At 48.7% G+C, this 27,550-nt stretch overlaps 1 protein-coding gene across 1 annotated transcript in view; it reads right to left on the bottom strand.

Moving 5' to 3' along the window:
- Positions 1-8,915: 8,915 nt before the first annotated feature.
- The window catches only part of LOC119932889 (vomeronasal type-2 receptor 26-like), a 41,720-nt gene continuing 23,085 nt past the window's right edge, over positions 8,916-27,550 (bottom strand). The window contains exons 8-12 of the mRNA XM_038752015.1: positions 26,409-26,780; positions 20,729-21,025; positions 17,269-17,499; positions 11,650-11,773; positions 8,916-9,988 (exon numbers count right to left, since the gene is read on the bottom strand). Of these exons, the coding sequence (XP_038607943.1) occupies positions 8,916-9,988; positions 11,650-11,773; positions 17,269-17,499; positions 20,729-21,025; positions 26,409-26,780 (2,097 nt within the window). The remainder of the gene's footprint in view (positions 9,989-11,649; positions 11,774-17,268; positions 17,500-20,728; positions 21,026-26,408; positions 26,781-27,550) is intronic.

Genomic DNA, 27,550 nt, shown 5'->3' with positions numbered 1-27,550 from the left:
TCTCGCCTGTCCCGCCATCGACCCCCGGCCCCCGTCCTCCCCCGGGCCTGGAATGCCCTCCCTCTGCCCATCCGCCAAGCTAGCTCTCTTCCTCCCTTCAAGGCCCTGCTGAGAGCTCACCTCCTCCAGGAGGCCTTCCCAGACTGAGCCCCTTCTTTCCTCTCCCCCTCGTCCCCCTCTCCATCCCCCCGTCTTACCTCCTTCCCTTCCCCACAGCACCTGTATATATGGTTGTACATATTTATTACTCTATTTATTTATTTTACTTGTACATTTCTATCCTATTTATTTTCTTTTGTTGGTGTGTTTGGTTCTGTTCTCTGTCTCCCCCTTTTAGACTGTGAGCCCACTGTTGGGTAGGGACTGTCTCTATGTGTTGCCAATTTGTACTTCCCAAGCGCTTAGTACAGTGCTCTGCACATAGTAAGCGCTCAATAAATACGATTGATTGATTTCCCTCAACCTCCTCTCTGCCCATCGCTTCCATCTCCCTCATCCCTCCCCTCACCCTGGCTCCTTTTCCCTCCCCCCCCTGGGGTCTCCCCCAACCCCTCAGGTCCTCTGGCTCCCACAACTAGTGTCTGTGCCCCATCTTCCCTACCCTTCCCCACCCCACTCACCCTCCCCTCAGCAACAACTAACTTCTTCCTCGTCCCCCTTGCTCATGGTCACTCTGCCTCCTCCCACCAACCCCCATTCTTCCCCAAGGCCCTTCCTGTCCCCTCTCCCCTGAACCCCTTCCCCCACCGACACCCCCCCACACCTGGGGTCTCCATCCCTCTCTCGGCCTTGCTCCCCACCCCCCAATATCCCAGTCTCACCCCCCCCCCAGCACCCCACTTCTCCGACCCCCTCCCCCTTCACTCACCTCAGACTCCAAGGCCGACTGAGCATGCGCAGGCGACCCCAGCTCCGGACTACTTTTCCCAGAAGCCTTCGCGGCAGCCCTCTTTCTTTGGACATGAGGGGAGGGATGAAGGGGAGGGTTGCCAAGGAGACGGTGCCCCGAGTGGAGCTCGGAGGAAGGGGGCAGGGCCTGGTTGCCAAACGTGGGCTCTGATTCTTCGGTCAATCAATCAATCAATCGTATTTATTGGGCGCTTACTGTGTGCACAGCACTGTACTAAACGCTTGGGCAGCACAAGCTGGCAACATATAGAGACAGTCCCTACCCAACAGTGGGCTCCCAGTCTAGAAGGGGGAGCCTCCCTCCGCTCTCGGGAACAAGGCCAAAGAGCCTGGGCATCTCGCGGGATGGGGAGGTGAAAGAAGAGAGAGAAAAGCCCTCCAATAATAATAATAATAATAATAATAATGGCATTTATTACGCGCTTCCTATGTGCCAAGCACTGTTCTAAGCGCCGGGGAGTTTACAAGGTGATCAGGTTGCCCCATGTAGGGCTCACAGTCTTAATCCCCGTTTTACAACTGAGGGAACCATTTATTAAGCGCTTCCTATGTGCAAAGCACTGTTCTAAGCGCCGGGGAGTTTACAAGGTGATCAGGTTGTCCCATGTAGGGCTCACAGTCTTAATCCCTGTTTTACAGATGAGGGAACCATTTATTAAGCCCTTACTATGTGCAAAGCGCCGTTCTAAGCGCTGGGGAGGGTACAAGGAGATCAAGTTGTCCCACAGTCTTAATCCCCATTTTACAGATGAGGGAACTGAGGCACAGAGAAGTTAAGTGACTTGCCCAGAGTCACACAGAGAGCTCACCTCCTCCAGGAGGTCTTCCCAGACTGAGCCACCTTTTTCCTCTCCTCATTCATTCATTCATTCATTGTCGTATTTATTGAGTGCTTACTGTGTACAGAGCACTAAGCGCTTGGGAAGTAATAATAATAATAATTATGGCATTTGTTAAGCGCTTACTAAGCACCAAGGGGACGGGGGGGACCAGTGAGGATAACAATAATAATAATAATAACAAGAATGGCATTTATTACGCACAAAGCACTGCTCTAAGTGCTGGGGGGGGGGGTTACAAGGTGATCAGGTTGTCCTGTGTGGGGCTCACAGTCTTAAGCTCCATTTTACAGATGAAGTAACTGAGGCTCAGAGGAGTGAAGTGACTTGCCCAAAGTCACACAGTTGATAAGTGGCAGAGTCAGGATTTGAACCCATAACCTCTGACTCCAAAGCCCAGGCTCTTTCCACTGAGCCACGCTGCTTCTCTACCCACCTCCTCCCCATCCCCACAGCACCTGTATATATGTTTGTACAGATTTATTACTCTATTTTACTTGGACATATTTACTATTCTATTTATCTTGTTAATGACGTGCATCTAGCTTTACTTCTATTTATTCTGATGACTTGACACCTGTCCACATATTTTGTTTTGTTGTCTGTCTCCCTCTTCTAGACTGTGAGCCCGTTGTTGGTTAGGGGACCGTCACTATATGTTGCCAAATTGTACTTCCCAAGCGCTTAGTACAGTGCTGTACACACAGTAAGCGCTCAATAAATATGATTGAATGAATGAATTGGCAAAGGCGAGATTCAAACCCATGACCCCTGACTCCAAAGCCCCTGCTCTTTCCCCCCACTTCCCCGCAACCTCTCCAAATTCGGTCAGTCAGTAGTAGAGATGGGGAAGGAAGAGGAGGGTTGGGCAGGAGCTCTCGTCCAATCAGGGGCTGTGAGGCTGCGTCTCCATAGCAACCGCTGCTGGGTCGTTATAATAATAATAATAATATTGGTGTTTATTAAGCGCTTACTTTGTGCCAAGCACTGTTCTCAGCACTGAGGTTGATACAAGGTCATCAGGTTGTCCCACATGGGGCTCACAGTCTTGGAGTCAGAGGTCACGGGTTCAAATCCCAGCTCTGCCCATTGTCAGCTGTGTGACTCTGGGCAAGTCACTTAACTTCTCTGTGCCTCAGTTACCTCATCTGTAAAATGGGGATTAAGACTGTGAGCCCCCCGTGGGACAACCTGATCACCTTGTAACCTCCCCAGTGCTTAGAACAGTGCTTTTCACATAGTAAGCGCTTAATAAATGCCATCATTATTATTATTATTAATCCCCATTTGACTGATGAGGGAACTGAGGCCCAGAGAAGTTAAGTGACTTCCCCAAAGTCACACAGCTAAGTTTGACACCTGTCTACATATTTTGTTTTGTTGTCTGTCTCCCCCTTCTAGACTGTGAGCCCGTTGTTGGGAAGGGACCGTCTCTGTATGTTTCCATCTTGTACTTCCCAAGCGCTTAGTACAGTGCTCTGCACACAGTAAGTGCTCAATAAATAGTAAGCGCTCAATAAATGCGATTGATGAATAAATACGATTGAATGAATGAATGAAGTGGCGGAGTGGAATTAGAACCCACGACCTCTGACTCCCAAACCTGGGCTCTTTCCATTAGTCCATGCTGCTCCTCTGATTCATTCAGAGATTGACTGATTCATTCATTCATTCAATCGTATTTATTGAGCGCTTCCTGTGTGCAGGGCACTGTACTAAGCGCTTGGAAAGTACAATTCGGCAACAGATAGAGACAATCTCTGTCTCCCCCTTTTAGACTGTGAGCCCACTGTTGGGTAGGGACTGTCTCTATATGTTGCCAACTTGGACTTCCCAAGCGCTTAGTCCAGTGCTCTGCACACAGTAAGCGCTCAATAAATACGATTGATGATGATGAAGCGCTTAGTACGGTGCTCTGCACACAATAAGCGCTCAATAAATACGACTAATGAATGAATGAAGCCTGAAGTGTAGTCGGCTCACGCGCCCTCCACTCATCGGTCGCTAGGATGGTGGCGCTTCAAACTGCGCATGCGCAGTTTGGAAGGGCCTTGAGGTTCCCGGTGCGCATGCGTTCGAAAGTGACTTCTGGGAAATGTAGTTTAGCGGCACGGGCCGAGCATCTCGAGAAAAAAAGGCTTCGGGGAGAGCGAGAAGTGGAAGGGAGCAGCGGAGATGGGGACAGGGCTCGAAGAAGGTAGAAGGACAACAAATTGGGAAGGGTCTGTGGATGCAACCCCTGGTTGCGATGGAGATGGGGAGTGGGAGGAAGAGCTTTCCCCCAGCCAGAGCCCCAGAGGCGTCTCCTTGGCAACCGGGGATTGAGGTGCCTGGACCACTGTCTCCATGGCAACTCAGGAATTTACGGGATTGAGGAGACTGGGGATGATACAAGGTTGAGGGCCTGCAGCGGGTTAAGGAAGGGTTGCGGGCGTCGATATATAGTATACATTTCTCTCACGTTTTGATCGGTGCTGTTTGACAAAATACATTGTTTCCATTTTAACCCACGGTCCTTCGGAGTCATTTGTTCCATCACGAGTAATTGAAAATAGATATCAGACGTAGTTTACCTTTCACAATCACTCAAGTGTTGTTTAGGGTTTTTTTCCTTTTCTTAAAATCATTTTCGGTGGAAGGAGCATGGGCTTTGGAGTCAGAGGTGATGGGTTCAAATCCCAGCTCCGCCACTTGTCAGCTGTGTGACTTTGGGCAAGCCACTTAACTTCTCTGTGCCTCAGTTACCTCATCTGGAAAATGGGGACTGTGAGCCCCCCGTGGGACAACCTGATCACCTTGTAACCTCCCCAGCGCTTAGAACAGTGCTTTGCACATAGTAAGTGCTTAATAAATGCCATTATTATTATTATTATTATTATATGGAAAGGATGGCAGTTGGCTGACGGATTGAAGGTAACAGGCAGGCTGGCAGGCCACACTCCATTGTCCCTAAGTGTCAACAAGCATTCCAACTAGGCCGTGAGTATCCTGTGCTTTTTCTGATTATAAAATATCTACTTGTGAGTTTTTCCCAGGGGGCATGGGTTGGAGGTAATCATTTGATAGGGAAACAGCATGGCTTAGTGGATAGAGCAAGGGCCTGGAAGTTCTAATCCTGGCTCAGCCATTTATCTTTTGTATGATCTTCAACAAATCACTTAACTTCCCAGGGCCCCAGTTACCTCATCTGTAAAGTGGGGATTAGGACTGTGAGCTCCATGTGGGACACGGACTGTGTCCAACCTGATTATCTTGTATCTACTTTAGTGTTCAGTACAGTGCCTGGCATAAAGTGCTTAACAAGTGCCATCCAAAAGAATGCTATTTAATGAGCACACTCTATATCCAGAGCTGTCAGTGGTATTTATTGAGTCCTTACTGTGTGCAGAGCATGTACTAAGCCCTTGGGAGAGTATGATATAATAGAGTTGGGAGACACTTTCCCTATCCACAAGGAGCTTACAGGGAGATGTCTCTAAATTTGAGACATGAGGAGTGTTTAAAAGGTTGAGATCCACTGACGGTATCTAGAAGGTGGGTCCAGGGAAAAGATGAGGTAGGTGAGTGGAGGACAGGAAGCGCCTAGGAGGTTGAGGGACTGGATTGAGGAAGTATGAAGAGGTAGTAGTAGTAGTAGTCACTTCTCTGGGCCTCAGTTGCCTCATCTGGAAAATGAGGATTGAGACCGTGAGCCCCACGTGGGACAGGGACTGTGTCCAGCTCCCTCCTTCCTCCCCCCCCCTTACCTCCTTCCCTTCCCCACAGCACCTGTATATATGTATATATGTTTGTACCTATTTATTACTCTATTTATTTATCTTATTTGTACATATTTATGTTATGTTTATGTTGCCAACATAAACATATTTATGTTGCCAACTTGGACTTCCCAAGCGCTTAGTACAGTGCTCTGCACACAGTAAGCGCTCAATAAATACGATTGATTGATAGGGTTGATGATGATGGCATTTGTTAAGCGCTTACTATGTGCAAAGCACTGTTCTAAGCTCTGGGGGAGGTTACAAGGTGATCAAGTTGTCCCACAGGGGGCTCACAGTTTTAATCCCCATTTCACAGATGAGGTAACTGAGGCCCAGAGAAGTGAAGTGACTTGCCCAAACAGTTGGCAGAGCCGGGATTTGAACCCATGATCCCTGACTCCAAAGGCCGTGCTCTTTCCACTGAGCCACGCTGCTTCTTCTAGGGTTGATTTGTTTATAAAATTGAAGAATTCGGTGGTAATAGGCAAGCCCGTGTTCCTGGCACATAGTAAGCGCTTAAAAAATACCGTTAAGTAAAAAAGTAGGCGCAGAGAAAGGGCCTCCAGGCCCCAGCTGTCGAGGCCGCCCAGAGTTTCCCTCCATCTGCGCTGCCGCTCTGAGTGGTGGGCGTGTAACAATATCAGAGGATTGTGCGAGGGAGGGACCCCACTGGAGAAGCAGCGTGGCTCAGTGGCAAGAGCCCGGGCTTGGGAGTCAGAGGTCATGGGTTCTAATCCCGGCTCCGCCACTTGTCAGCTGCGTGATTTTGGGCAGTTCACTTAACTTCTCTGTGCCTCAGTTACCTCATCTGTAAAATGGGGATAAAGACTGTGACCCCACGTGGGACAACCTGATCACCTTGTATCCCCCTCAGTACTTAGAATATAATAATAATAATAATAATGGCATTTATTAAGTGCTTACTATGAGCAAAGCACTCTTCTAAGCGCTGCTTAACAAATACCACCATCATTAGCATTATTATTATTATTAGATGACCATCCCAGGGCCCCTACTTCAGCTAATGCAGCCTGCCCAGGTGGAACATTCTGGGTCCTCTGATGCCCAATGGCTCCGTGATTGCCCAAAGACCAACACTAATCAGGAGCTACTCAGAGCTAGTTAGGGGAGCAGGGCCAGGAGTTGAGGAGATGCTGTTTTTCATCTCTCTCAAAGCACCCGCCCCAGCCACCCGCTCTAAATCAATCAATCAATCAATCAATCGTATTTCTTGAGCGCTTACTGTGTGCAGAGCACTGTACTAAACGCTTGGGAAGTACAAGTTGGCAACATATAGAGACAGTCCCTACCCAACAGTGGGCTCACAGTCTAAAAGGGGAGATCAGCGGTTGGCGTTAGAGGAGCCACGTGAGTGGGCTGAAATGGAGTAGGAGAGTAGCGAGGTGAGTCCAGCGCTTAGAACAGTGCTATGCACATAGTAAGCGCCTAACAAATGTACTTCCCAAGCGCTTAGTCCAGTGCTCTGCACACAGTAAGCGCTCAAGAAATACGATTGAGTGAATGAATGAATGAACAAAGGCCATCATTATTCGCTCGTTCATTCATTCAGTCAGTCAGTCGCATTTATTGAGCGCTCACTGTGTGCAGAGCACTGGACCAAAGCGCTTGGGAAGTCCCTATCCAACAGCGGGCTCACAGTCTAGAATAATAATAATAATTATTATTATTATTATAGGTAGGAGGGGGCGAGGGGATGGACGGCTTTGAAGCCAAAGGTGAGGCGTTTCCGTCTGATGCGGAAGCAGAGAAAGCGCTCTAAAGCACTCTCTCAGTCATTCCCTCATTCATTCCCTCATTCATTCATCCACTCTCATTCATTCCTTCTTTCTTTTGTTCGTGACATTTGTTAAGCGCTTACTACGTGCCTAGCGCTTACTAGACAGTCTAGTCTTCTAGACTGAATGAATGATTGATTGAATGAATGAATGAATGAATGTGCCAGGCACTGTACTAATCACTGGGGTGATACAGGCCAATTCTGTTGGACACAGTCCCTGGCTCACATGGGGCTCGCAGTCTCAATCCCCATTTTCCAGATGAGGTTACTGAGGCCCAGAGGAGTGAAGTGACTTGCCCAAGGTCACACAGCAGACAAGTAGCGGAGCCGGGATTAGAACCCATGACCTTCTGACTCCCAGCTCCGTTCTCTAGCCACTCTGCTCATTCTCTAATTCGATTGTTCATTCATTAATTTCTTCATTTGTTCATTCATTCACTAATTCGATTGTTCATTCATTAATTTATTCATTTGTTCATTCATTCACTAATTCAATCGTTCATTCATTCATTCATTCGTACACATTCATCCATTTGTTCATTCATTCATTCATTCATTCAAGAGTAGACTGAGAGCCCCAAGTAAGACTGTGGCAGTGTCTGATCTGATAACTTTGTATCTACCCCAGTGCTTAGCCCATAGTAAATACTTAATAAACACCAACATCAGTAGTAGTAGTAGCAGCATTTAATAGTATTGTAGGTGCCTACTGTGTACTAAGCACCAAAAAAAACTGCACAGATGAGTCAAACAGGGTCTTTGCCCCCACCCCCCGGGCCCAGCAGCCTGTTTACTTGTTTTGTTTTGTCAGAGAAGCAGTGTGGCTCAGTGGAAAGAGTCCGGGCTTGGGAGTCCGGGGTCATGGGTTCGAATTCTGGCTCCGCCACTTGCCAGTTATGTGACCTTGAGCAAGTCACTTAACTTTTTTGTGCCTCAATTACCTCATTTGTCAAATGGGGATTAAGACTGTGAGCCCCACGTGGGACAACCTGATCACCTTGTAACCTCCCCAGTGCTTAGAACAGTGCTTTGCACATAGTAAGCGCTTAATAAATGCCATTATTATTATTATTATTAATCCCCATTTGACAGATGAGGGAACTGAGGCCCAGAGAAGTTAACTGACTTCCCCAAAGTCACACAGCTAAGTTTGACACCTGTCTATGTATTTTGTTTTGTTGTCTGTCTCCCCCTTCTAGATTGTGAGCCCGTTGTTGGGCAGGGATTGTCTCCATCTGTTGCCGATTTGTACTTCCCAAGCGCTTAGTACAGTGCTCTGCACACAGTAAGCGCTCAATAAATACGACTGAATTAATGAATGAAAGGGCTCCCAACGGGGTTAGCGATGGACGCCTAAGGAGCGACAAAATGGCAACGACACAAAAATCACGTCAAAGACGCAGACCCGGTAAATACAGTCAGAACCGCGGGTTCTGTGGCTACAGGAGCAGATCTCGGGTTCTCTGCCGTTCAGAGCACAGTGCTTTGAACACCGTGCGCACTCAATAAATACGACTGGATGAGTTCGGAGTCCCCATAGCGACACGAGTCAGAACCACAGCCTCAGGCTTCCCGTCATCTGAAGAGTCAGAAAAGCATGCCGCCTGTTCATTTCGAGGAAGGAGAATCCGGATTGAGTGTCGGGGGAGAGGAGGGGCGCTTCATCATCCCCCGAAATTCCCAGAGAGATCTTCGGCCCGATGGCAGCCCCGCTTCCAGGATCTGGGCGTGAGAAGGACCAGCGACAGTCTTCGGAGAGATCTGCTTTTTCCTGGCCGGAGTTCGTCTTCCCAGGAGAGCCTCCCGGGTGTTCCTGTCGGGCCGCAGGAGGAGGATGTAGCACTTGGGGAAGAAGATGCAGCCGAGCAGGCCGGAGCTGGAGCAGAGGATGCTGAACACCTCCACGGCCACCGCGGCCCGGCCGCGGGTGCTCAGGTGGGCCGGGAGGAAGGCCCCCCACACGCTGACGAACACCACCATGCTGAACGTGATGAACTTGGCCTCGTTGAAGCCGTCGGGGAGACGGCGGGCGAGGAAGGCCAGGACGAAGGACGCCGAGGCCAGGAGACACAGGTAGCCCAAGACGCACCAGAAGGCCACGGGTGACCCCTCGTTACACACCAGGAGGACCTTGCCGGGACTGGACCGCGTGTCCCGCTCGGGGAAGGCCGGCGCCAAGACCATCCACGAGGCGCAGATGACCGCCTGGATCAGGGCTCCCACGGCCACGATGGCTTGGGGGAGCCAGGGCTTCAACCATCCCTGGAGGACGCTCCCGGGGACCGTGGCCCGGAAGGCCACAACCACCACCACGGTCTTGGCCAACACGCACGAGACCCCGGTGGCGAACGGGACCCCGAAGGCTGCCTGGCGGAGGAGGCAGGTGAGGCGCGTCGGCGGGGTGAGGAAAAGGAGGCAGCCCAGGTCGCAGAGGAGGAGCGAGCCCAGCAGCACGTTGCTGAGGTCCAGGCGGTTGGCCCGGACCACGGGCGTGTGGGAGAACCGGAAGAAAAGGCCCAAGATGACGGCGGGGAGCAGGGCGGCAGCCACCGTCGAAGAAGCCAAGGCGGTGCCGAGAGGGTCGCTGTAGGAGAGATGCTCCACCGCTTTCATCACGCACCGGTCCTTGGCTTCGTTGGGCCAAGATTCGTCATCCGGACAACGCTGGCATGTCAGGGCGTCTGGGGAAAGAAGCCAGGAGGTTGGACTTTTTTTTTATTTCTCAAGCGCTCACTGCAATGATAATAATTGTGGTATTTGCTAAGCGCTTACTTTGTGCCAGGCATTGTACTAAACCCCGGGGTAGATATAAGGTAATTGGGTTGGACACAGTCCCCATCCCGCATAGGGCTCAGACTCTTATTCCGCATTTTACAGATGAGATAACTGAGGCCCAGAGAAGTGAACGGACTTGCCCATGGTCACCCAGCAGACTTGTGGCCGAGCCGGGATTCGAACCCAGGACCTTCCAGCTCCCAGGCCCGGGCTCCATCCATCTCCATCTGCTCCATCTGCTCCCTCCTCTTGGCACAACTGTGCTACTTGATAAGCGCTTCCCACGGGCCCAACCCTGCTCTAAGCGCTGCGGGGCAGGAAAATAATAGTAATTATTATCATTATTCCGGCACTTCTTTAATAATGATAATTATTATTATTATATAATATAGTACTATTCTAATAATATGATAATACAGTGCTCTGCACACAGTAAGTGCTCAATAAATACGATTGATTGAAATAATAATAATAATAGTAATCCCTTCTAGACTGTGAGCCCACTGTTGGGTAGGGACCGTCTCTCTCTCTCTCCCTATATAGATATAGATCTATCTATCTATCTATCTATCTATGTATCTAGGGAGAGATATATATCTATATATCTATATGTCTATAGATATATATCTATATCTATATATCTCTATATATGTTGCCAACTTGTACTTCCCAAGCTCTTGGTACAGTGCTTATTCCGGGACTTCTTTAATAATGATAATTATTATGATTATATAATATAATACTATTCTAATAATATGATAATACAGTGCTCTGCACACAGTAAGCGCTCAATAAATACGATTGATTGAAATAATAATAATAATAATCCCTTCTAGACTGTGAGCCCACGGTTGGGTAGGGACCGTCTCTCTCTCTCTCTCTCTCCCTATATATCTATATCTATATATATGTTGCCAACTTGGACTTCCCAAACACTTAGTACAGTGCTCTGCACACAGTAAGCGCTCAATAAATACGATTGATTGAAATAATAATAATAATAATCCCTTCTAGACTGTGAGCCCACTGTTGGGTAGGGACCGTCTCTCTCTCTCTCTCCCTATATATCTATATCTATATCTATGTTGCCAACTTGGACTTCCCAAGCGCTTGGTCCAGTGCTCTGCGCACAGTAAGCGCTCAATAAATACGATTGATTGAAATAATAATAATAATAATCCCTTCTAGACTGTGAGCCCACTGTTGGGTAGGGACCGTCTCTCTCGCTCTCTCCCTATATATCTATATCTATGTTGCCAACTTGGACTTCCCAAGCGCCTGGTCCAGTGCTCTGCGCACAGTAAGCGCTCAATAAATACGATTGATTGAAATAATAATAATAATAATCCCTTCTAGACTGTGAGCCCACTGTTGGGTAGGGACCGTCTCTCTCGCTCTCTCCCTATATATCTATATCTATGTTGCCAACTTGGACTTCCCAAGCGCCTGGTCCAGTGCTCTGCGCACAGTAAGCGCTCAATCAATACGATTGATTGATTGATTGATTGCTAGGCCCCGCCGCTTCTCCCGGTTCCCTTTTTGTTTCCTCGGGGGCCCGTCCACTCACCACTTTGGTTGGCCATCTCTCCCTCCGAACAGGGAGCACAGTCAAAGCAGCAGGGGGGTTGGCCCTGTCGTGGGGTACGCACGGAGCCTGGCCGACAGCTCTCACTGCAGACAGAGCGGGGGGTCTGGGGAAAAACGGGCGAAGCTGAGCCCATGCCAAGGGAATTCTGTGCCAAGAATACCATCCACATCCCCCCCAGCTTGTTGTTGTTGTTATTATGATTATTATCATCATTGTATTTGTTAAGCGCTATGTGTTGATCATCATCATCATCATCAATCGTATTTACTGAGCGCTTACTAGGTGCAGAGCACTGTACTAAGCCCGTGGGAAGTACAAATCGGCAACATACAGAGACAGTCCCTACCCATCGGTGGGCTCACAGTCTAAAAGGGGGTGACAGAGAACCAAACCAAACATACTAACAAAATAAAATAAATAGAATAGATATGTACAAGTAAAATAAATAGAGTAATAAATCTGTACAAACATATATACATCTATACAGGTGCTGTGGGGAAGGGAAGGAGGTAAGATGGGGGGGATGGAGAGGGGGACGAGGGGGAGAGGAAGGAAGGGGCTCAGTCTGGGAAGGCCTCCTGGAGGAGGTGATCACTATTCTAAGTGCTGAGGTGGATACAAAAGTAACCAGTTGGACACAGTCTTTATCCAGACTAAATGGGAGGAAGAACTGGTATTTTAATAATAATAATAATAATAATAATGATGATGGTATTTGTTAAGCGCTTACTATGTACAAAGCACTGTTCAAGCGCCGGGGGGAGACAAGGTGATCAGGTTGTCCCACATGGGGCTCACAGTCTTAATTCCCATTTTACAGATGAGGTAACTGAGGCACGGAAAAATTAAGTGACGTGCCCAAGGTCACACAGCGGCAAGTGGCGGAGCCGGAATTCGAACCCATGACCCCGGACTCCCAAGCCCGGGCTCTTTCCACTGAGCCACGCTGCTTCTCTGACAAAACAAAACAAGTAAACAGGCTGCTGGGCCTGGGGGGTGGGGGCAAAGACCCTGTCTGACTCATCCGTGTAGTTTTTTTTTTTCGGTGCTTAGTACACAGTAGGCACCTACAATACTATTAAATGCTGCTACTACTACTACTGATGTTGGTGTTTATTAAGTTTTTACTATGGGCTAAGCACTGAGGTAGATACAAAGTTATCAGATCAGATAATAATAATAATAATAATAATAATAATGATGATGATGGTATTTGTTAAGTGCTTACTATATGCAAAGCACTGTTCTAAGCGCTGGGGAAGATACACGGTTATCAGGTTGTCCCACATGGGGCTCACAGTCTTAGTCCCCATTTTACAGATGAGGGAACTGAGGCCCAGAGAAGTTAAGTGACTTGCCCAAAGTCACACAGCTGACAAGTGGCAGAGCTGGGATTCGAACCCAGGACCTCTGACTCCAAAGCCCATGATCTTTCCACTAAGCCACAGCTGCTTCTCTGTAATGATCAGATGAGGTAACTGAGGCACAGAGAAGTGAAGTGACTTGCCCAAAGTCACGCAGCCGATAAGTGGCGGAGCTGGGATTAGAACTCATGACTTCTGACTCCCAAGCCCGTGCTCTTTCCACTGAGCCATGGCTGCTGCTCTATTTTATCCCCATTCTATGGATGAAGAAACTGAGGCACAGAACAGGCATGCGGCAGAGCTGGGATGAGAACACAGGTCATCTGATTCCCAGGTTGTTTCCAGTAAGCCATGCTGCTTATTCTAGTCATTATCATGGTTATCAATCAATCAATCAATCAATCGTATTTATTGAGCGCTTACTGTGTGCAGAGCACTGTACTAAGCGCTTGGGAAGTACAAGATGGCAACATGGACAGTCCCTACCCAACAGTGGGCTCACAGTCTAGAAGGGGAAGACAGAGAACAAAACCAAAAATACTAACAAAATAAATGGTTAGCTGTCGCGGGCACTGCTGATCATATTTGACTAGAGAAGCAGCGTGGATAGACACAAGCCTGGAGTCAATCAATCAATCAATCAATCAATCAATCAATCGTATTTATTGAGCGCTTACTATGTGCAGAGCACTGTACTAAGCGCTTGGGAAGTACAAATTGGCAACATATAGAGACAGTCCCTACCCAACAGTGGGCTCACAGTCTAAAAGGGGGAGACAGAGAACAAAACCAAACATACTAACAAAATAAAATAAATAAAAAATAAATAAAAGTCAAAAGGACCTGGGTTTTTTTTTTATCCCGGCTCCGCTGTTCATCTGCTGTGTGACCTTGGGCAAGTCACTTGGCTTCTCTGTCCCTCCATTCCCTCCTCTGAAAAATGGGGCTTAAGACTGTGAGCCCCACGTGGGACAAGGACTGTGCCCAACCTGATTAACTTGGCCCCACCCCAGCTCTTAGTACAGTGCCTGGCACATAGTAAACCCTTAACAAATATCATAAGCTCATTGTGGGCAGGGAATGTGTCTGTTATTATTATACTGTACTCTCCTAAGGGCTTAGTACAGTACTTTGCACCCAGTAAATGCTCAATAAATATGATTGAGTGAATAAATGATAAAAAAAAATAATGTCTTGGGTTATAAATCTGAAAGAGCAGACCCCAGGCCTATTGTCTGTGTCGACCAGGTGTGGCCCGGAATGCCCTCTCTCCACACATCCACCAAGCTAGCTCTCTTCCTCCCTTCAAAGCCCTCCTGAGAGCTCACCTCCTCCAGGAGGCCTTCCCACACTCAGCCCCCTTTTTCCCCTCCTCCTCCCCATCCCCCCCACCCTACCTCCTTCCCCTCCCCACAGCACCTGTATCTCTGTTTATACAGATTTATTACTCTATTTATTTAACTTGTACATATTTACTATTCCGCTTATTTTGTTAATGATGCGCATCTAGCTTTATTTCTATTTATTCCGATGACTTGACACCTGTCCACGTGTTTTGTTTTGTTGTCTGTCTCCCCCTTTTAGACTGTGAACCCGTTGTTGGGTAGGGACCGTCTCTATATGTTGCCGACTTGTACTTCAATCAATCAATCAATCGTATTTATTGAGCGCTTACTGTGTGCAGAGCACTGTACTAAGTGCTTGGGAAGTACAAGCTGGCAACATATAGAGACGGTCCCTACCCAACAGTGGGCTCACAGTCTAGAAGGGGGAGACAGAGAACAAAACCGAACATACTAACAAAATAAAATAAATAGAATAGATAGGTACAAGTAAAATGAATAAAATAATAAATATGTACAAACATATATACATATATACATGTGCTGTGGGGAAGGGAAGGAGGTAAGATGCGGGGGATGGAGAGGGGGACGAGGGGGAGAGGAAGGAAGGGGCTGAGTGTGGGAAGGCCTCCTGGAGGAGGTGAGCTCTCAGTAGGGCCTTGAAGGGAGGAAGAGTGCTAGCTTGGTGGATGGGCAGAGGGAGGGCATTCAGTGCTCTGCACACAGTAAGCGCTCAATAAATGCGATTGAATGAATGAGTGACCCTGCACGTTTAGGACAGCCCTGCACCTCCCCCGGCCTCCCCTCTCCGGGGGTCTTCTCACCTCCCGCCTTCCTCCACTCCACAATATGGCACTCAGGTGGACACTGAGCCTTTCCCCCCCGCGCTCTGGAGGAGTTGAAGTGCCCCACTGGCACAAAATTGTAGCCATCTCCGGGGGCGACCTGCCAGTTGAGAATGTCGAAAACTCCTGGGGGTTCGCCCCCGCCGTAAAGCTCCTTCTGGGACACCTGGCTCTTCACCTTCCTGAGGTAGTACAGGAGCTGGGGACCGGAGAACACAACCAGTCAATCCATCAGTGGCGCTTACTATGCGCAGAGCACTGGACTAAGCGCTTGGGAGCGTCTGGTGGAGCCAAATTAATAGCACATTCCCTGCCCACATTGAGCTTACGGTCTAGAGGGAAGCAGCACGGCTTAGTGGATAGAGACCGGTCCTGGGAGTCAGAAGGACCCGGGTTCTAATCTCAGCTCCGCCGCATGCCTGCTGGGTGACCTTGGGCCAGTCACTTCACTTCTCCGGGCCTCAGTTACCTCATCTGGAAAATGGGGAATGAGCCTGTTTATTGTTATATTGGACTCTCCCAAACACAGTAAACAGACACATTCCCTGCCCACACGAGCTTGCAGTCTAGAAGACAGAAAAGGAAATGAGGACTTAATCAGGGAAGGCTACACTCTCTCTCTCTCTCCCCTTCTCCCTCCCTCCTTTGTTCAACAAAAGACAGAGTAACCTGAGGGTCTTTCTTTCTGGTAATAATAATAATGATGGCATTTGTTAATCAATCAATCAATCAATCAATCGTATTTATTGAGCGCTTACTATGTGCACAGCACTGTACTAAGCGCTTGGGAAGTACAAATTGGCATCACATAGAGACAGTCCCTACCCAACAGTGGGCTCACAGTCTAAAAGGGGGAGACAGAGAACAGAACCAAACATACCAACAAAATAAAATAAGTAGGATAGAAATGTACACGTAAAATAAATAAATAAATAAATAAATAAATAGAGTAATAAATATGTACAACCATATATACATATATACAGGTGCTGTGGGGAAGGGAAGGAGGTAAGACGGGGGGATGGAGAGGGGGAAGAAAGAGGGTCTTTCTTTCTGGTAATAATAATAATGATGGCATTTGTTAATCAATCAATCAATCAATCAATCTTATTTGTTAAGCGCTTACTATGTGCAAAGCACTGTTCTAAGCGCTGGGGGGGGGATGCAAGGTGATCAGGTTGTCCCACGTGGGGCTCACAGTCTTAATCCCCATTTTACAGATGAGGTAACTGAGGCGCAGAGAAGTTAAGTGACTTGCCCAAGGTCACACAGCAGACACGTGGAGGAGCTGGGATTCGAACCCGCGACCTCTGACTCCAAAGCCCGAGCTCTTCCCACTGAGCCACGCTGCTTCTCTGGATGGTACAGACACAGACCCTGGAAATAGCTATCGGTTATTTATTATATCTGTAATTTATTTAGAATAATAATAATTATGGTATTTGTTCAGCACTTACTATGTGCCAGGCACTGTACGAAGTGCTGGGGCGGACACGAGCAAATCAGGTTAGACATGGCCCCTGTCCCACATTTTGCAGATGAGGTAACTGAGGCACAGAGAAGTGACATGCCCAAGGTCACACAGCAGACAAGTGCCTGAGCCGGGATTAGAACCCATGACCTCCCGACTCCCAGGCTCGTGGTCTAACCACTAGGCCATGCTGCTTTATTTCTATTAACGTCTGTATATCTGTAATTTATTTACAGATAATTCATTAAATTCATTATAATCAATAATATAATTAATTAATATAATATATTAGTTAATCATAATTAATTACAGACAATTAATATAAATTAATATAAATATTAATTATATAATTAATTGATTAATTATATAATTAATTAATATTAATTTATATAATTATATAAATTAATGTCTGTCTTCCCCTCTAGACTATAAGCTCATTTTGAGAGGGAATGTGTCTGGTAAGTGCTCAATAATTAGGACAGTGCTCTGCACCCAGTAAGTGCTCAATAAATACGATTCAACGAATGAATAAATACGATTGAATGAACGCATGGAGACATCTCTCCACCTCTTACCTGCCAAGGTTTGAAGTCTCCGATCTTGGCACATGCTCCATCCGCGAAGGGACCCTCCGGGGGCTGGCAGAGGCTCAGGGCCCGCAGGGCGCGGGCGATGCTCTGCACGGCTTCGTAGGCGCGGAACGTGGCACTCGAGTCCCTCAGGTCCAGGAAGGGGATGGGGAGACCCCGCAGGTTCTCCGACCCCGTGCAGACGCGGATGCTTGAATTGCCCACAGCAAAGTGTGCCTGCACGGGGGCAGAGGGATGATGCCCATCAGCCGCCGGGGCAGCGGGCGGATGGAGAAATAAATGCTCATCATCATCATCATCAATCATATTTATTGAGCGCTTACTATGTGCAGAGCACTTCTTGGGAAGTACAAATTGGCAACATAGAGAGACAGTCCCTACCCAACATTGGGCTCACAGTCTAAAAGGGGGAGACAGAGAACCAAACCAAACATACTAACAAAATAAAATAAATAGAATAGATATGTACAAGTAAAATAAATAGAGTAATAAATATGTACAAACATATATACAGGTGCTGTGGGGAAGGGAAGGAGGTAAGATGGGGGAATGGAGAGGGGGACGAGGGGGAGAGGAAGGAAGGGGCTCAGTGTGGGAAGGCCTCCTGGAGGAGGTGAGCTCTCAGCAGGGCCTTGAAGGGAGGAAGAGAGCTAGCTTGGCGGATGGGCAGAGGGAGGCCATTCCAGGCCTGGGGGATGATGTGGGCCGGGGTTCGATGGCGGGACAGGCGAGAATGAGGTACGGTGAGGAGATTAGCGGCGGAGGAGCGGAGGGTGCGGGCTGGGCTGGAGAAGGAGAGAAGGGAGGTGAGGTAGGAGGGGGCCAGGGGATGGATGGACAGCCTGGAAGCCCAGGGTGAGGAGTTTCTGCCTGAAACTCTCATCTGCTCATCAACAACAGTGCCCACCCCCATGATCTCCTTGCCCCCTCCCCTGCAGCCAGTCACCTCACTGAAAACTCTCCCACCTCCAAGCTGTTCCCCTCACCAGAATGCCCTCCGTTCTCCTCTCTGCCAATCGGGGTCAATCCCCGGTGATGGTATATGTTATGCGCTTACTACGTACCAGACGGCTTCACTGAGCACCGGGGTAGATACCAAGCAATTCGAGTTGGGCGCAGTCCCTGTCCCATGTGGGGCTCACAGTCTCAGCCCCCATTCTACAGTTGAGGTAAGTGAAGCACAGAGAAGTGAAGTGACTTGCCCAAGGTCACACAGCAGACATGTGGCAGAGCCGGGATTAGAACCCATGACCTTCTGTCTCCCAGGCCCGTGCTCTATCCACTACGCCAAACTGCCTCTAGACTGGAAGCCCCTCATGGGCAGGGAACGTGGCTCAGTGGAAAGAGCCTGGGCTTTGGAGTCAGAAGTCACGGGTTCAAATCCCGGCTCCACCAATTGTCAGCTGTGTGACTTTGGGCAAGTCACTTAACTTCTCTGTGCCTCAGTGACCTCATCTGTAAAATGGGGATTAAGACTGTGAGCCGCATGTGGGACAACCTGATCACCTGGTATCCCCCCAGTGCTTAGAACAGTGCTTTGCACATAGTAAGCGCTTAACAAATACCATTATTATCATTATTATTATTATTATTATTATTACCAACTCTGTTCAATGTCAGTCGTTCTTATTGAGCGCTTACTGTGTGCAGAGCACGGTACTATTCATTCATTCATTCATTCAATTGTATTGAGCGCTTACTGTGTGCAAAGCACTGTACTAAGCGCTTGGGAAGTACAAGTTGGCAACATATAGAGACAGTCCCTACCCAACAGTGGGCTCACAGTCTAGAAGGGGGAGACAGAGAACAAAACAAAACATATTAACAAAATAAAATAAATAGAATAAATATGTACAGACTGTGAGCCCACGGTTGGGTAGGGACTGTCTCTATATGTTGCCAACTTGTACTTCCCAAGCGCTTAGTACAGTGCTCTGCACACAGTAAGCGCTCAATAAATACAATTGATTGATTGATGTACAAATAAAATAGAGTAATAAATAGGTACAAACATATATACAGGTGCTGTGGGGAGGGGAAGGAGGTAAGGCAGGGGGGATGGAGAAGGGGAGGAAGGGGAGAGGAAGGAGGGGGCTCAGTCTGGGAAGGCCTCCTGGAGGAGGTGAGCTCTGAGCACTTGGAAGAGTACGATAGAACAGTATAGCAGAGTTGGTAGGCCCGTTCCCTGTTCATGAGGAGCTTACAGTCTAGAAGGGGAGACAGATATTAATATAAATTAATCAATTACAGATATGCACATAAGTGCTGTGGAATGAGAGTGTTGGGGGGGTGAATAAAGGGAGCAAATCAGGGTGATGCAGAAGGGAGTGGGGAAGGGAGGAAACGAGGGCTTAGTCAGGGAAGGCCTCTTGGAGGAGATGTGCCTTTGTTAAGGCTTGGAATGTGGGGAGAGTAATTTTCTGTCAGATATGGAGAAGGAGGCCGTTCCGGGCCAGAGGAAGGACGTGGGCGAGAGGTCAGCAGCGAGACAGGAGAGATTCTCCCCCTTTTAGACTGTGAGCCCACTGTTGGGTAGGGACTGTCTCTCTATGTTGCCAACTCGTACTTCCCAAGCGCTTAGTACAGTGCTCTGCACACAGTAAGCGCTCAATAAATACGATTGATGATGATGATGATGATGATGATTGAGGTATCGTGAGTAGGTTGGCATTACAGGAGCAAAGTGCGCAGGCTGGGCTGGAGTAGAAGTCCACAGTGTCCCCCATCTGAGCAGAGGCGGAGACCAGGCACGTAGCCTAGTGGATCAAGCCCGGGCCTGGGAGCTGGAAGGACCCGGGTTCTAATCCCGGTTCTGCCACATGTCTGCTGCGTGACCTTGGGCAAGTCACTTCACTTCTCTGTGCCTCAGTTACCTCATCTGGAAAATGGGGATAAAGAGTGTGAGCCTCATATGTGAGACAGAGATTGTGTCCAACCTCATTAAATTGTATCTACCCCAGTGCGTAGAACAGTGCTTGGCACATAGTAAACGCTTAAGGAGCATCACAGTCATCCTCCTTCGCCGGAACCACCTCACCCCCCGGCAATCCCTTATGCCCCTGCCCTCTTCCCGCCTCCGGACACTTACCGGAGGCCTTCCCGGACTGAGCCCCTTCCTTCCTCTCCCCCTCGTCCCCCTCTCCATCCCCACATCTTACCTCCTTCCCTTTCCCACAGCACCTGTATATATGTATATATGTTTGTACAGATTTATTACTCTATTCATTTATTTATTTATCTCACTTGTACATATCTATTCTATTTATTTTATTTTGTTAGTATGTTTGGTTTTGTTCTCCATCTCCCCCTTCTAGACTGTGAGCCCGCTGTTGGGTAGGGACTGTCTCTATGTGTTGCCGACTTGTTCTTCCCAAGCGCTTAGTACAGTGCTCTGCCCACAGTAAGCGCTCAATAAATACGATTGATTGATTGATTGATTGATTACCGTCTCGGCTTCGCTCCCCTCAGAAGGCAGGGTCTCGTTCTCGGGCCCCGGGGATGCCCACCGGCAGCCGAAGGTCTCGGCCCAGAAGGACCTCAGGAAGATGTCCTCCGGATTCCCGGCGGGGTGGAGACGGTTGAGGAATTCCAGGAAGCCCGGAATCTCATCGACGTGGGTGGAGAGGGCCAGGGAGCCCTGCAGTATCCAGTTGATGGGCCCGGCGGAGAAGGAGAACATGTCCGTGCTACTCCAGCTATCGCTGTGTGCCCAGGCTGTGCCCACCAAGCGGCTGCCTCTCCCCTGGGGCAAAGTCAGGGTGGGCAAGAAAGGGGAGGGTCACTCAGTTGCACTCTCTTTCTCTCCCTTGTTCTCTTTCTCCCGCTCCCTCTCTCTATATTCATTCATTCATTCATTCAATCGTATTTATTGAGCGCTTACTGTGTGCAGAGCACTGGACTAAGCGCTTGGGAAGTCCAAGTTGGCAACATAGAGAGACGGTCCCTACCCAACAGTGGACTCACAGTCTAGAAGGGGGAGACAGAGAACAAAACCAAACATATTAACAAAATAAAATAAATAGAATAAATATGTATAAATAAAATAAATAAATAGAGTAATAAATACATACAAACATATATACATATATACATATATACAGGTGCTGTGGGGATGGGGGGGGGAGGAAGGAGGGGGCTCAGTCTGGGAAGGCCAGACTATAATAATTATTGTATTCGTTAAGCGCTAACTATGTGCCAGGCACTGTTCTAAATACCGAGGTAGATAAAGGGTATTCAGGTTATCCCACATGGGGCTCACCGTCTTAATCCCATTTTACAGATGAGGTAACTGAGGCACAGAGAAGTTAAGTGGTTTGCCCAAAGTCACACAGCTGACAAGTGGTAGAGCCGGGATTAGAACCCAGGACCTCTGACTCCCAAACCTGTGCTCTTGCCACTAAGCCACGCTGCTTCACTCTTTCTCTCGCTCTCCCTCTTTCCCTCAATCCCCCCTTCCCCCTCTTTCTTTCTCCCTCTCTTTCTCTCTCTCCTGCTTCTCATTTCTCAGAGAAGCAGCACGACCCGGTGAAAAGAAGAGTCAGAGGACCCACGTTCTAATCCCAGCCCCACCAGCTGTCTGCTGTGTGACCTTCGGCAACTCACTTCACTTTTCTGTGCCTCAGTTCCCTCAACTGTAAAATGGAGATTAAATCCCTGTTAACGCTCCTCCTTGGACCGTGAGCCCCATGTGGACCAGGGGTGTGCTCTGCACACAGTAAGCGCTCAATAAATACGATTGAACGAGTGTGTCAAACCTGACTAACTTGTATTTATCTCAGAGTTTAGGATGGTGCTTGAAACATAATAAATGCTTAACCGATCTTGTCTTATGCCGTCGAGTCATTTCCAACCCATAGCGGCATCAAGGACACATCTCTCCCAGAACGCCCAGCTCTCCATCTGCAATTGTTCTGGTAGCGGATCCACAGAGCTTTCTTGGTAAAAATGCAGAATTGGTTTACAATTGCCGTCTTCTGCCCAGTAAACTCGGGTCTCCGCCCTCGACTCATCCTATCCCGTCTAGACTACTGCACCAGCCTTCTCTCTGATCTCCCATCCTCGTGTCTCTCTCCACTTCAATCCATACTTCATGCTGCTGCCCGGATTATCTTTGTCCAGAAATGCTCTGGGCATATCACTCCCCTCCTCAAAAATCTCCAGTGGCTACCAATCAATCTGCGCATCAGGCAGAAACTCCTCACCCTGGGCTTCAAGGCTGTCCATCCCCTCGCCCCCTCCTACCTCACCTCCCTTCTCTCCTTCTACAGCCCAGTCCGCACCCTCCGCTCCTCCACCGCTGATCTCCTCACCGTACCTTGCTCTCGCCTGTCCCGCCATCGACCCCCGGCCCACGTCATCCCCCGGGCCTGGAATGGCCTCCCTCTGCCCATCCGCCAAGCTAGCTCTCTTCCTCCCTTCAAGGCCCTGCTGAGAGCTCCCCTCCTCCAGGAGGCCTTCCCAGACTGAGCCCCTTCCTTCCTCTCCCCCTCGTCCCCCTCTCCATCCCCCATCTTACCTCCCTCCCTTCCCCACAGCACCTGTATATATGTATATATGTTTGTACATATTTTTTTACTCTATTTATTTATTTATTTAATTTATTTGTACATATCTATTCTATTTATTTTATTTTGTTAGTATGTTTGGTTTTGTTCTCTGTCTCCCCCTTTTAGACTGTGAGCCCACTGTTGGGTAGGGACTGTCTCTATATGTTGCCAGTTTGTACTTCCCAAGTGCTTAGTACAGTGCTCTGCACATAGTAAGCGCTCAATAAATACGATTGATGATGATGATGATGATGACTCTCTCCCAGGCCGCTTCTGCCCAGCACAGGTGAGTTTTAACTTGTAGCAGATTGTCTTCCACTCGCTAGCCCCTGGCCATGCTAGAAATGGAGTGCGTGGGCCTCTGCTTGACTCTCCCTCCCGTACCTGAGACCGGTGGAGTATCGGAAACTCTCCAGGTGCGACCCTGAAAGGGATGCTTAACCAATACCATAATGATAATAATTTTCTTTCTCTTCCCCCATCTCCTCCCTCTGGACGTTCTCCCTTCATCATCTTTGCCCTGCTTTTCCCTCTGCTTCTTCCTTTCTTCTCTTCTTCTGCACCCCTTCATCCCTGATTGCGAGCCACTCTGACTCTGCGGGCCAGACACCATGACTAATTCCCATTTGTGTATTCTTTTTCCAGCACTTAGTACAGCACTCTTCACACAGTAAGTGCTAAATGAATGATAATAACAATAACAATAATAATGGCATTTATTAAGCGCTTACTATGTGCAGAGCACTGGGGTTTTTGGGGTTTTTTAAATGGCATTTATTAAGCACTTACTATGTGCAAAGCACTGTTCTAAGCGCTGGGGAGGTTACAAGGTGATCAGGTTGGCCCACGGGGGGCTCACAGTCTTAATCCCCATTTTACAGATGAGGTGACTGAGGCACTGAGAAGTTAAGTGACTTGCCCAAAGTCACACAGCTGACAAGTGGCAGAGCTGGGATTTGAACCCATGACCTCTGACTCCAAAACCCATGCTCTTTCCACTGAGCCACGCTATTCTAAGCGCTGGGGAGGTTACAAGGTGATCAGGTTGTCCCACGGGGGGCTCACAGTCTTAATCCCCATTTTACAGATGAGGTAACTGAGGCACAGGGAAGTGAAGTGATTTGCCCAAAGTCACACAGCTGACAATTGGCGGAGCCGGGGTTGGAACCCACAACCTCTGACTCCAAAGCCCGTGCTCTTTCCACTGAGCCACACTGCTCCTCTATCAATTATCAATCCATCAATAATGACGATGGAGAAGGAGAAGGAGAAGCAGCGTGGCTCAGTGCAAAAGAGCCCGGGCTTTGGAGTCAGAGGTCATGGGTTCGGATCCCGGCTCCACCACATGTCTTCTGTGTGACCTTGGGCAAGTCACTTCACTTCTCTGGGCCTCAGTTACTTCATCTGTAAAATGGGGATTAAGACTGTGAGCCCCCCTGTGGGACAACCTGATCACCCTGTATCCCTCCCAGCGCTTAGAACAGTGCTTTGCACATAGTAAGCGCTTAATAAATGCCATCATTATTATTATTATGGTATTTGTTAAGTGCTTACTATGTGCCAGGCATTGTACTAAGCGCTGGGGTGGATACAAGAGGTGGATACAAGGTGAGAAGCAGCGTGGCTCAATGGAAAGAGCACGGGCTTTGGAGTCAGAGGTCATGGGTTTGAATCCCGACTCTGCCACATGTCTGCTGTGTGACCTTGGGCAAGTCACTTAACTTCTCTGAGCCTCAGTTATCTCATCTGTAAAATGGGTATTAAGACTGTGAACCCCACATGGGACAACCTGATCACTTTGTATCCCCCCCCAGCGCTTAGAACAGTGCTTTGCACATAGTAAGCGCTTAACAAATGCCAACATTATTATTATTATTACAAGCAAATCGAGCTGGACACAGTCACTAATGCCCCCTTTTCATCTACCATTTCCTCCACCTTTTTCTTTTTCCTCCTGTCTTCCCTATCCTCACCTCTCCTTCTGTTTTGCCATTCCAACCTCTTCTCTCTCTCTCTCTCTCTTTCTCTCTCTCTCTCTCTCTCTCTCTCTCCCCATCTTCTTACTCCCCTTCCTCCTCATCCCATCTTCTCTTCCCGGCTCTCCCACTGCCACTGCCCATACTCTACAAGCTTGGGGACTGGAGCCTACCCAAGGAAAAGCAGCATGGCCTAGTGGCTAGAGCCCGGGCCTGGCAGACAGAAGGACCTGGGTTCTAATCCCGGCTCTGCCACTTGTCTGCTCTTTTGACCTTGGACCAGTCACTTCACTTCTCCGGGCCTCAGTTCCCTCGTCTGAAAAATAGGGATTAAGACTGTGAGCCCCATGTGGGACAGAGACTGTGTCCAACCCACCCGATCATCTCTTAATTGCTGAACTGTAGTTTCCAAGCACTTAGTACAGTGCTCTGCACACAGTAAGTGCTCAACAAATACAATTAGATGAATGATTATCCTGTATCTACCTCAGCGCTTAGATCAGTGAGAAGCAGCGTGGCTCAGTGGAAAGAGCCCGGGCTTTGGAGTCAGAGTTCATGGGCTCAAATCCCGGCTCCACCAGTTATCAGCTGCGTGACTTTGGACAAGTCACTTAACTTCTCTGTGCCTCAGTTACCTCATCTGTAAAATGGGGATGAGGACTGCGAGCCCCCTGTGGGACAAGCTGATCATCATCATCAATCGTATTTATTGAGCGCTTACTATGTGCAGAACAGTGTACTAAGCGCTTGGGAAGTACAAATTGGCAACATATAGAGACAGTCCCTACCCAACAGTGGGCTCACAGTCTAAAAGCTGATCACCTTGTAACCTCCACAGTGCTTTGCACATAGTAAGCGCTTAATAAATGCCATCATCATTATTATTATTATCAGTGCCTGGCACAGGATAAGCGCTTAACAAAAACCACAATTATTATTAAGGCCCGCCATCGACCCCCGGCCCACGTCATCCCCCAGGCCTGGAATGCCCTCCCTCTGCCCATCCGCCAAGCTAGCTCTCTACCTCCCTTCAAGGCCCTGCTGAGAGCTCACCTCCTCCAGGAGGCCTTCCCAGACTGAGCCCCTTCCTTCCTCTCCCCCTCGTCCCCCTCTCCATCCCCCCCATCTTACCTCCTTCCCTTCCCCACAGCACCTGTATATATGTTTGTACATATTCATTACTCTATTTATTTATTTATTTATTTATTTTATGTGTACATATCTATTCTATTTATTTTATTTTGTTAGTATGTTCGGTTTTGTTCTCCGTCTCCCCCTTTTAGACTGTGAGCCCACTGTTGGGTAGGGACTGTCTCTATGTGTTGCCAATTTTGTTAGTATGTTTGGTTTTGTTCTCTGTCTCCCCCTTTTAGACTGTGAGCCCACTGTTGGGTAGGGACTGTCTCTACGTGTTGCCAATTTGTACTTCCCAAGCGCTTAGTACAGTGCTCTGCACATAGTAAGCACTCAATAAATACGATTGATGATGATGATTAAGGAAAGAAGGTGGCCATAGGTGAGGGGGCGGGGGTAATAATAATAATAATGATGGGTGAGGGGAATGGTGAGGGGCAGTGAGGAAGCTGGCGGCAGGAATACTGACCTCCTCCTTCAGGATCATGTCCAGAGCGGCTCGGAGATAGTCGATGTCACTGGAGACCACCAGCAGGGCCCGGGCTGTCAGTCTCCGGATCTCGTCCTTGAGGCGACGGATCTTCTCCGGCCGCCGGGTAGTGGGCAGCTCGGCGAAGAAGGCCACGCAGACCCCGGCCGCCTCCAGCTCGGCCCTCAGCCCCCAGCCCCCCTGCAGCCCGTAGTCATCGTCGTCGGCGAAGATGCCCACCCACGTCCAGCCCAAGCGGATCGCCAGCTGGGCCAGGGCCGAGGTCCGGAGCCCATCTGGCGGCAGGGCCCGCAGGAAGGAGGGGAAACGAGACCGGTCGCTGAGGGTGGGCACGGTGGAGGCATAACTTATCTGCGGGGGAGAAGGGTCGGGGCAATTGGGGTACGGGGAGGAGCCGGGGAAGGGCATCTCGGGGGGGAAAGGAGGAAGTCGAAGGGGTCGGAGCGGAGTAGGAGAGAGTGGTCGGGGAATCTACCACCTCTGTTATAGTGTACGCTCCCCAGCACCTCTGCACATAAGTGCTCCTTTTTAAGTTTCTCTGCTATCCATCAATCAGTCGATCGTATTTATTGAGTGCTTACTGTGTGCAGAGCGCCGTACTAAGCGCTTGGGAAGTACAAGTTGGCAACATCTAGAGACAGTCCCTACCCAACAGTGGGCTCACAGTCTAAAAAGTGGGTTCACAGTCTAAAAAGTGGGCTCACAGTCCAGAAACAGAATTGATTAACAAAATCAATAGAATAGTAAATATGTACAAGTAAAATAAATAGAGTAATAAATCTGTACAAACATATATTCAGGTGCTGTGGGGAGGGGAAGGCGGTAGGGCGGGGGGGATGGGGAGGAGGAGAGGGAAAAGGGGGCTCAATCTGGGATTGAGACAGTGAACCCCACATGGGACGGCGACTGCGTCCAACCCGTTTTGCTTGCATTCATTCATTGAATTGTATTTATTGAGCGCTTATTGTGTGCAGAGCACTGTACTAAGCGCTTGGGAAGTACAAGTTGGCAATATATAGAGACGGTCCCTACCCAACAGTGGGCTCACAGTCTAAGCTTACTGTGTGCAGAGCACTGTACTAAGCGCTTGGGAAGTACAAGTTGGCAACATCTAGAGACAG

This window comes from Tachyglossus aculeatus, chromosome 10, assembly GCF_015852505.1.
Source record: "Tachyglossus aculeatus isolate mTacAcu1 chromosome 10, mTacAcu1.pri, whole genome shotgun sequence".
Taxonomy (NCBI): Eukaryota; Metazoa; Chordata; class Mammalia; order Monotremata; family Tachyglossidae; genus Tachyglossus; species Tachyglossus aculeatus.
This window is presented reverse-complemented; position numbering and strand designations above follow the sequence as displayed.